This window comes from Clupea harengus, chromosome 10, assembly GCF_900700415.2.
Source record: "Clupea harengus chromosome 10, Ch_v2.0.2, whole genome shotgun sequence".
In the NCBI taxonomy this organism is placed as follows: domain Eukaryota; kingdom Metazoa; phylum Chordata; class Actinopteri; order Clupeiformes; family Clupeidae; genus Clupea; species Clupea harengus.
Window position 1 is genome coordinate 22,684,904 of NC_045161.1, and position 11,185 is coordinate 22,696,088.

At 44.4% G+C, this 11,185-nt stretch overlaps 1 protein-coding gene across 10 annotated transcripts in view; it reads left to right on the forward strand.

The window, feature by feature from the left end:
* The first annotated feature begins 237 nt into the window (after nucleotides 1-237).
* Nucleotides 238-11,185, forward strand: part of celf5a (cugbp, Elav-like family member 5a) — a 175,238-nt gene continuing 164,290 nt past the window's right edge. For 5 of the 10 annotated variants that reach the window (XM_031574428.2, XM_031574430.2, XM_031574431.2 and 2 more), the window contains exon 1: nucleotides 239-727. In XM_031574428.2, the coding sequence (XP_031430288.1) occupies nucleotides 358-727 (370 nt within the window). In that variant the 5' untranslated portion in view covers nucleotides 239-357. Of the gene's footprint in view, nucleotides 728-11,185 lie in introns of all 10 variants that reach the window. The other 5 variants (XM_031574424.2, XM_031574426.2, XM_031574427.2 and 2 more) reach the window with 2 other exon arrangements.

Below are 11,185 nucleotides of genomic sequence, written 5' to 3' on the forward strand. Positions count from 1 at the left end.
AAACAAAAATGCATGGAACACGTTCTTAAGGCTTATAAAAATAAAAAATTTCCCGTTACAAAACATTTTTTTCTCACCACTATAACGCCAGTTGGTGTCGCACCAGAGCAGCAAACGGAGCATTTCTATTCCTTATTCGGAACCCCCCCTTTCTTTTATTGTGTGAGTGTGTGTGTGTAGTGTGTGTGTGTCTCTGTGTGTGTGTGTGTGTGTGTATGTGTGTATGTGTGTGTGTGTGCTTGTATGGTGAGTGTCGGCTAGAAAGTGAGCCTGGCTTTCCAGCTGAGTGCTTGCTCTCTCACAGTGTGTGTGTGTGTGTGTTATTATTATTATCCAGTCTGCTCCCAGAAGCTCAGAATGGCCAGATTCACTCCGACTGAAACCAGAAGGCAGCAGCAGCAGCAGCAGCATCCCCACCAGCCCCATCCCGCTCACACCAGCCTGTTTCTGACCGGACCGGGGGCACCACCGACCCAACCTCCACTACTACTCATTCCGCACCAGCACCAGTACCCTCACACCCCATTTTCTAAACCCATGAACGGGTCAGAATCCATCTCCATTCATCCGGAGAACGGCACCATGAAAGACCAAGATGCCATAAAGCTGTTTATCGGGCAAATACCACGGAACCTAGAGGAAAAAGACCTGAAACCTCTGTTCGAACAGTTTGGGAAAATCCACGAACTGACAGTTCTGAAGGACCGTTACACCGGCATGCACAAAGGTAACGAGTGGACCCCCCCTCATGGCTAAATAGTCTGGCCTCATTTAATTAGCTTTATGGCAACGAGTGCAATCTTATTATGTGTCAGCCACATTTGTTTTGTACATTCAAAAGCTGAATTGTATGTTAAGATGTCGGACTGGTTGGTGTAAACAATTTTCCAACTATGGTGATAGAAGGGTTAAAAAGACAGCGTAGTCTACATGCCATTTTGGCAAGACGGGCATGCCAAATAACCAGTGTTGCTTAAATTTCACTTTTCTTTGGCGAAGCTGAAATTTGTAGTCCGATTAGTCGTGCGTTGACATTTTAGGAAATTAAAACATTAGCAGGTAGCGTAGTTTGTTGTGTATTATTGGTTTTCCGTAGCCTACTGGACATATTTTTCATCTACAAATGTTGTGTATTTGTGTAGATTGTAACATGTTCACGGGAGTGTTCTCCGACATTTGATGGCACTGAAGTGCAACGACGTACAGTCGTGCAAAATAACAATATGCGATTTGTGGTTAGCCTATTTTTATTTCGCTGTTCCAAAATTTCTGAAAAGGCGGTTAGCGGATGCATTTTTAAACATTCTCCCCCTCGAACATCCCATCTTTTTCGTAGGGGATGCATCATTTATTTATCCCGTTGCTTTCTCTACACAGAAACATCACAGCATGTGAGGCTGAAATCCGTGAGCCGAACGCTACTTACTCACGCTGCTTGTACAGATTGTCTCTAAAACAGGGCACGATTTAAATATATTACAGGCGTGTGAAATAACGATGCCATTCATTTGATGTGAATACGTAAATATGAAAACACACGTTATACGCAAAACATATGAGATAGTTTAAATATGCTTACTAAAAATATGCTTACTAAACCTACTTATAATGGCATGGTGGAATCTGTTACGGTCTTCAGTTGAGGGTATATCCAGGTTATCCCTTACTGTTGTAGGCTAATAAGAAAAAGAAAATACACCTATGACCTTAAAAAGTTCGTCAATTAGATTTTTGGTAACTGATGTGGGTTCTATCTCACTCCGCGATGATATGCAGGCCTCGATTTCCAACTTGGCTCTAAACAGGCTCAAAACACAAAATACCTCACTTGTTAATTTTCCGAACTATCCTTAGCTATCACGTCCATTAAGTTAAATTACAATGGACATAAAGCCATAAACCAAAGGTAATTACCGTTTTTTAAATATATCGTGAAAATGCTCATTCGTCGACTGTTGGCCCTTATATTGAAGAGGGGTCTAGCTTAAACTGTAAAATTGCTAGTTTTTGTCTGTGTGGCAACATGGCTCTAACGAGAGCCCTCAATTATCTCGGTTATTCACACATGCACACACATATTCTTTCTTACTTTCTGTCTCTCTCTCACTCTCTCTCTCGGTGACACACACACACACATACACACACATTATTTATTTGGGAAAGATGTAAATACCACTTTCTTCAGTTTTGTCTTTTAGGAACAATGAGATAAGGTCTTTTGAGCTGTTTTAACAGGTTAGATAGTTTCTCCTTCAAGATTTTATTTTGATATTTGCTGTAATAGTCAACTGGATATCCAGGAGAGTTGAGTAGGCCCTTGCATTGGCACAGTAAGCCAGGACATCTGTATGTAATTGAAGTCAAAATTAGCACATGGTGTAATTGTGACCAGATCCTGTACTAGTGATTTGGTACGTGATCAGTTCTCACTGTTAGGCTGGGGACCTTCTTTAGTTGGTCTGGAATTAGAATGGTGCTTAATAGTAAATCAGTCAGTGCTGGCTTGTGATATGTATTGCTTGCTATAGTTTGATTTGGTAACATATTCACTCAGTTTAATGAAAAACATCACAACGTCTACCGTCTTGTGTGAGGCCCAGTGGGAAGCTCCACAGTTAAAATGAGTCACATCCATGGTGAAGTTAATAGGTGTGATCAAAGTATAGAAGGAATCTTAAGTTTTTGTCATCTGCGTCATAGGATAGATTTGACTGTTTGTGCAAACACATACAAGGTTAAAGTAAAGCTGCATTTTGGAAGAGAGCATATCTGAATAGAGCATACAAACCCATGAAATCAGTTACGGTGTATCTCTTGGTAATGAAAGGAAGCATAACAGCCTCCTACGTCATCAGAAAAAAACAGCACATACATATAATATGCCAATAGTCAGTCACAGAATTTCTGTGACAATAAGGCGAAAGGTTGAACTATTTTCTGTGGATTTTAGCAGGTTCTGATTTGCATTTCTGTTTCATTACATTTAGTCCTTATTATCCCTTTGGGTCTACCTGAAAGGTTTTATTTAGATTGACAGACTGTGTATTTCTTAAATGTTTGCTAAGTTGATACATTATCCTATATACTGTGTTTGTGTATACAGTGGAGAACCCTTAAATAGTTTATCTATTCCTCAACAAGCTCTGCAGAATTTAATATTTAAGTGTGGTTGTATTTCTTCAATGTTTTCAAGGGTTTGTTTGTGGGCTGGGGTTCCTGATAATGGTGTCTCTCAGCGTTTTACGAAGACTTGAAAGCCTTACCTTGCTAAAGTTGTTTACTTTTCTTCGCATGTTTCCCAAACCATCTCAAGAGTTCCCCAAAGAGAACCATTCCTACGCATACCTTAAGAGGCTGAATCCATGGTTCTGCCATCGATTCTTGTCATTTTCGTAGGTTTGAGCCTGCGTGAGATGAGTATGATGGGCATGACTCAGATTGGAGCGCAGGTGATCATTATTAGAAAGAGCATCGACAAGAAATACTATGCAAGTCAACATTTTAAAAGTTCCCAAATAAGGACGGCTGTACTCATAGAACTGTATTCAAAAGGGATGAAAAATGAACAGCTAATTAATTTATACCAATTTTGTTGTTATTTTTATGTAATGAAGCACAAATTCTAATGCAACACATATCTTGGTCTTACATTGCAGTCAGCCAAAATGTTTTGGCTCTGAAACGTTTTTTTGTTTTTTTTTGTCTGAAAACTGAGTTAAGGTTTAGTTAAGAGTGGCCCAGACCAACCTGATGAAAGTATCTCCTATAGACCAACCTGATGAAAGTATCTCCTATACGTTCTAGAAAACACCTCGAAGTGTGTAGGGTACAGCTTAAGGTATAACTTACGAATGACATAGCGTTAAGCAGTCTTTGTAGGAGATATTCTTACAGAGAAGAGCTATAAGGAAGATCCTCTCTGAGAGCCTTGTTTGTTGTTTCATACCTTCTTCTACAGAGGATTCAGGATTTTCTCTGCCAATTCAATATGTGCAGGGATGTGATCGTGGCATGAAGACAAACTCGTTTTTTTCCCTCTTGATTTCCTCTCTCTTGCCCAGCTTGGACTTATTCGGGCTTCATGCTCTTGAATTTGCATTCGTTCACGAGGCAAGATTGTTGGTAAAAGGAAAAACAGCCAAGTTATGTAGTCAGAACTTAAGACTCATAAACAATTTACTACTTCATTTGAATCCACAACATTTCACAGTTAAACACACACTCTATTACACACACACACACACACACACACATACACACGATCGTTTTGGTTATGATTCAGCACGTTGGGTGAGCAGCACCACCACGACTGCTCTCATAATCCGTCTCTTCACTGGCGTATCAATACGAAGCCAGTGTCCGGGGGATCATTGTGTTAATGCATTTATAAGTGGACTAGAGATATTGCCAAAGAACTGGCAAAGGCAAGACACATTAAATCACAGGAATAATCTAATGAAATATTAATGCCAGTTTTATTTTTTTATTATACCATACGCTGTGCACTGGGGTGCCCATGCATTGGGAGGGAGGCTAGAACACGCCACGGAGTAGCATTACTATGGGCTACAGACCCACGGAAATCAAACGAGCCAGATGAGGTTCAAAGCTGCTCGCGCGGCGGCGCACAGTGGGAAGACCAAACTAATCTGTGACCTTCTCTTCCTCAGATCTGACACATTATGCAAAGTTCACATTTATACAGTGCAGATAGCACTGCCGTGGCTGCCAGTCCGGGAGCCGCAGGAACAGGGCACTGAATGCATTTCAGATGACATTCAACATTTAGTACCACTGTGTGTGACAAATTCACATTCCGAGCGAAAGTGAAAATCTCCGAGAGTGATAAATAAGCCAAATGGACGAAAAAAATGACCACACTTTGTTTTTGGTCTCCTCTCATTTGGTCGCCCTTGTTTAGCAAACGAAAAAATAATCAGTACATTACACAGACACCAGTTTCTTCACCTGCAATTCCCATTCTTTTTTTCAATGGGCCTGCTGTTACAAACACAGCCTATGATTTATGCAGATGAAGTGATATCGCCTCCTGTCTGGACTGTTAGGCCACCAGACCCTTAGAATGTAATAATAAACCTCAATTCACCAGAACAGCAGAATGTCTGTAAATATTGTAATAAGCAACAGGGTTTCCTCATAAAAGATGCAGCACTTCACCAGCTTCTGACAGGAGCTATGGGCCTGGACTTCAAGATGAGCTCATTTCGGCTCCTCTGGGTATCTATGCTGTGGGGGGACTTGTTTTAATTCCGACGGTGAACTCAAAAACACGCTAAACGAGCTTTTAAGACTTTAAATGCCAAGGTTTTTCTTTTTTTTGACTGATTTTCCGAGGCCACCGAAATCCATTAAGAAGTGTTCTTGCTATCTCTTAAGACAGAGGGTTAGTTAGTAACCTTTTACTAATATGGCCTAGAGTATGCTCATATTAACACCATGACACTGATGGGCTTCTGCAGCCTGGCCTCTCCTGAATGCAAAATACGTGTGTTGCTGTTTCTGTATTCTGGGTGATGTTTAAATGAAGCCTTTAATAGATACTTTTGTAGCTCTTTTGGTCTTTGTCTTGCAGTTTTTGTCTCACCACAGATACTTTTGAAGAACTGATATTCTTGATATACTGAAATACAGTTTGGATGATCAAATTTGTGAAATTCAGGGTTGAATATATCCACTCAATTTTGTGTATTTTGGTAGATGGAATATTTTCACATATTATTATTTTATCTGAATCCTAATTTGTTAGGGGAAATCATCATCATAACTTTTTATCTTTTGTCTGAAGTATTTTTTTCGAAAAAAATGGACTGATCCCTTTAACCAGTAATAGAAAAAAAGGCAGTTCTCTAAAACACCTAGGGTACATGCAGAGGTGCTTTGTGGCAAGATGGCTGGACTTCATTGTGTAGCTCGGGCAGGTCATTGCAGTGTCAGTAGGCAGCTGTGGCCAAATTGCTGTTTCAGGACCATGGTCAGGGACATGTTAGCATGGCTAAAACACAGCACAGTCAGATGTGCTCTTGGTCCTGCACTATACACCCACCATACAGCATGCCTGGCCTTCAGAGGATTCAAACTCTCCCTAAGTCTAAACTGTCAAACAAAAGAACCGAATCCAACTCAATACTCCATAATCTGCAATTTTGACATGGGATTGCAGACAACATAAAGACAAGTCGTTGAACAATCTTTGACTGATTCATATTGATTGTCGTGTTCGTTTAGGGGGATCGTAGTTATTCCCCCTGATGTTGTGCTTGTGTGAATACGAGTCTTTTTTATTTTATGAGTTGAGCTTAGAGATAATGCTTTCACCTGATGGGAGACTGTGCAGAACAAAAGCGGCAGAGAGACAAGAGGAAGATAAAGGCTTGGGAGGGGTTTCGACGGTGCTTTGAGAAATACTCTCTCTTAATGTTGTGTTTGAGGTCGGCTGGGCAGAAATTCATTTTGAGGAGAGCCAATGAAATAACACTAGCGAGGAGATTTTATTGTAATGTTTGCAGTAATCCCTCTCTATTTTGGAACGGTCGAGGGGAAGTCATGCGAGAATGCCTCGATGATAAAAGCAGCACAAAATAATAAGATAACCCGTTATTTTTTCATCCTTGGTCTTGTTGTTCTGTTTAGAGCAAGACACAAACCCTATTCTCATTGTGCTGAAAAAAAAAACCATCATGGAATCAGTGGAGCCTTGTTAAGTTTTTCATTTGAGAAATGCAAAAAGGAAGAGCTCCCATGACAGATGCAGAGTGAAGCTTGAGAGTGTGTGTCTATTGTGTGATTCAGGAGGGCTTGAGAGTGTGTGTCTATTGTGTGATTCAGGAGGGCTTGTCAGCGGCGGACTCGGTGGCTCCCGAGCGTTCAGCGAAAACCGAGTGGACAGGAGAGAAATGACAGACAGACACACGGGCGGGCAGGCAGGCAGGCAGGCACAGTGGATGAGCAGAGCGCCAGGGATGACGTGAGACTGTCAGAGCCGCTGAAACAAATGGTCGCCTTAATCTGGAGGTGCTCGAAGGAAAAAACAAAGGGATTTTCACGTGCAGTGGGGTTTGTTGGTGGGGGTTGAGCTTGCAAGAAGGCAAGTCTGGTAGATGTATAACATAATCACCTCCACAGAGCAGCGTAAAGGAATGAAATAGGGGTTCGCAGGGGAGGTAGGCAGGTCTACTTCAACAACGTTGGCAACGCTAGCTACACCTCTGGCGCTTCTGTTTTGCAACGTGCACTCGCTGGCGCTGTAATATTCACGTGGAGTCCATTAATGGCGATGATTATGATGCTTTGTGACAAGGGAAACATGAGGAGGTGAGAGAGAGAGAGGGAGAGAGGGAGGAAAACACGATGAAGAAAAATGGGAGTGAGTGTGTGTGGGATCCATCAGGGATGCGAGGAAGTGTGCGCTGCTCAGCGCGGTTATAAATAGAAATCTGTGGTATTTCCGAAAATAGGTTAAGCTGCCATCGCTACTCTGCTGGCATGACATCACTGATTGCCTGCCAGCACCCCCCGAACCCCCCCTCCCCCCAAAGACTGCTCCCGCGCTGGGGAGCTGGAGGGAGGGAGGGTGCGAGCAGCTGTCACCCACAGTGGGAACTTCTCCTCTGCCACCCTTTGTTCTGCCTCCTCCTCCTCCTCCGTCCATGCCAGCCTATTGAACGTGAAGTCAGGCACTAAACGCTCCTCCGCACACGATAAGGCTTCGCTGCACTCCTGCCATTCTGATTGGCTGGTAAGTAGTGCAGATGTGTTATCGCACATAGATTTGGGCAGCACATGGAAAAAGACAAGGATGGGAAAAGGAGGAGGAAGTAATTTTGCTATCGTTCCACGTCATTTTCTCCCAGACACAGCCCACTGCTGAAGGCCCTGCTGTGAAGTCTGTGTTCTTAAATGGAGTTTTACTCACATTTCTCCAATTAGACAAGTTAGTGATTGTACAAGCTTAACTGACTATTCCGATTAGCCAGATGAGGATTTGGGATATTTATAGGGGCTAATGTGCTTTGACAAGTCCGGAATATTGTTTGCCCAATTAATGACTGACTCTGCCAGAAAAGAAAAAAGAAAAAAAATATGTTCATGTTTCACTGGTCTTGTAATTCTTCTTTTTTTTCTCTTTAAGAAGAAAAGAAACTGGCCTACTTACAGTGTCTTAATGGCTGTCTAAGTGAGCTTCGCATTGATTTTTACATAAATCCTTAACCATCCGTGTGAAGAAGTGGCAGGGGACAGATATTTTCTCCCATTGTCCCCAAACTGATGAAAATCCAAACAAGGCCCTCTTTCAATCAGCGTGGTCCATGACTGAGGTCTGAATAGACCTCTGGAAAGACTCCCACCTATAGGGCCCTTAAAGCCACAACGCATAATCATTCCATAGGAAGTAAATTTGATCGAGTCATTATTCCCAAGCACATTTGTCACACTCATCATCATGTGATCATGCGCTTCCAAGCTCATTTGGTGAATCATTTCAATGCGGAATTTCCTGTTGGGTCGTCACAGGCCATTTCTCCCGGAAGCCGTGTTCCCGTATAGATCTGTTTTCCTCGCTCCCAGAGGTAGTCTATAGGTGGATAGTGGGGAATCAATCAAGGCAGTCTGTAGTGCAGCCAGCAGTGGGCAAGTGGAGGTCGAGAGAACCACACTTAGTCACACTTCAGGCCCGGTGACTCAGACTTAAAGGCTCAGCTCGTGGGATGGAGGTTGTGCTCGCTTAAAGGTGCCTGACTTAATTAAGGTTTACAGGTTACGCTAGAGTACTGCTTATATTACAAGACTCATTACAAGGTAATTAGGCTGGGGCAGGAAAAAATATTGTTGTTGGAACAATGAGTGAGAGAGCGATGTGGGGAGGGTACCCATTCCCCATTTCTTTTTCTTTATTTGTTATGTCTGAGTAAATCGGAGTTTGGGGACTTGGTGTGGGAAGTGGGAGTGATTAAGAGCGGTAAGGACTGCTCAGAGACTGCTTTGATTATGCCTCATGTCCAATCTAGGCAGGCCTTAACGCGAGGCAGGCAGGCGCCTGGCACAGATTCAGCTATTAGGCACATTGTGTCGTGGCCTGCTGATGATGTGCATTTGGGCTTAAAGCGTCGGAAAAGCCTGCAATTTCTCTCCCCCCCATCCTCCACAGCGTTAAATGAGGTAAGCAGGTAATCTAGCCCCTCGCCGATGACATTTTCTGCCGGGTGAAAATGAAGTGCGAGTGTGATAGGCAGGCTCTCTGCCAGCCAACTCCCTGGCGCTGCTTCCTGCTACCTTCACACTTTTTTGGGGGGGATCGTTCTGGGGGTGGGGGTGGGGGGTTAGCACATGCCGTGGCGAAGGGGAAGTTCACACTTTTTCATCGCACCAGGCCAGGCTCCTCTGAGAGATGGAGAGAAAGAGAGAGCGCGAGAGATGGAGGGAAAGAGAGAGAGAGAGAGAGAGAGAGAGATGGAGGGAGAAGATGGCACAGGAGGGTGTGGTGACAGGAGGTGAAAGGAGGAGGGGATGAGAGAGAGAGGGGAGAGCTGGAGGTAAGGCTCTTTGTATTAAGTGCTGAGGCGAGGAGAAAGGAAGCGGAGAGAAAGAGAGAGAGAGAGAGAGATGGTGGTGGGGGGGGGGGGGGGGGGGGGGGGGGGAGTGGGGGGCATAGTCATGGATTTCTCCACAAGACCTCCTCTACACTTAGAGGGAATTACCCACACTTCACAGATCAGGGCCAGAGGTGGCGGAGCAGACACACTGTTTCCGTAGCGCCGGCGATGGAGGTCCCTGTCTGCAGTAAATAAGCCAGCAAATGGCCGCTGTCACAGGTAGCGAGAGCGGCACCCTCAATTTGTGCTCCTTAATTACTCCCACATAGCAGCTCAACGGATCCAGAGGGGCCCAGATCGGGGCCAGAACCGGGCCGGGTCCACCCCCGGAGGAGCCAGCGTCTGTCCAAGCTGCCTCCCCACCCCAGTGCTTTTCATCCATCCCCGGCGCTGCCCAGCTTGGGCTCTCTGTGGCGGTCTGCTCTGCAGGGCTGTTTGCCTGCACTGTGGCGGCTTGTTAGGTGAAACAGAATGTGCAGAAGAAGACGGGGGTAGGGAGATGGTGGAGGGGGGGGGGCTTTAAGTGTGTATTGGGGGTAGGTGAGAGTGAGAGTGGAGGGAAGCTCTGCACAGAGTCTAAGCCCATAAGATGTAGCGCTGTTAGATTTTTATCAAGCGATGCGGCAGATCATTTCCTTCCTTACACTGGTTCGCCGGCTGCTGTGTCAGCAGGGTCTTGTTACAGTTCCCTTTTTGTCGTGTTTCAAACAATTTCATCATGCTCACATTTCTACACTTGGTATGCAACAGAGTGCCGGCAATTTGTACGTGTTTGGATTCCAATTATGAGCCTGTTACAGCGATTGCCTGTGGGTTGCAAATGCACATTCAGCTGTACATTAAAGAGGGCAGAAACTGTTTTTTTTTTCTCCAAAATGAGATTGTGTCTTTCTTCGCGCACTAATATTATTGCGTTTACTAATTTACTCTGTGTGTAGCATGGTTGAATCCAATTCGAGACGGGCTTAATTGGAAAAACAAAGTATTCTGCGTGTATGGACAGCGGGGGGAAATACGTTAATTGCGTTCGAAGTGGCAGAGTCCCGAGGAGACACACTGGGCAAGAGAGAGAGAGAGAGAGAGAGAGAGAGAGAGAGAACGAAAGAGAAAGAGAGAGACAAACAGAGAGGATAGAGCATCATGATTGAGTGATTTGTTTGGCTGCCATTGGAAATCATTATGTTAAGACTGCTGGGAGGCGGATAAGTGTGAGGCGAGAGTTGCTCCACGACACCGGCTGTGACAGGGTGTAGCGGAGGAGTGGCAGCCCAGCCTGACTCGCATCACGCAGGGCCGAGAGGAGCGCAGAGGGCCGAAGCTCGCAGGGGTGTCTGAGGAGGGGGCTCTAGCCATGCAAGGGTAATCAATGACCAGATCCCAGACAACCAGTGGCCACTATACCTCTTTGGAGTCCCTCATTTAAAGGTCACCAGACTGTGGCAGTCCACAACATGATTATGCACTACCTTATTGGAGTTACAGCAGAAAAGGGCTTGCCATTCTTTCAGTGGTAGCGCACTTTTAAAGGGTCAGTGTTTAGGTTCAGGTTCAGCTTTGAAATGCCTAGCACACAT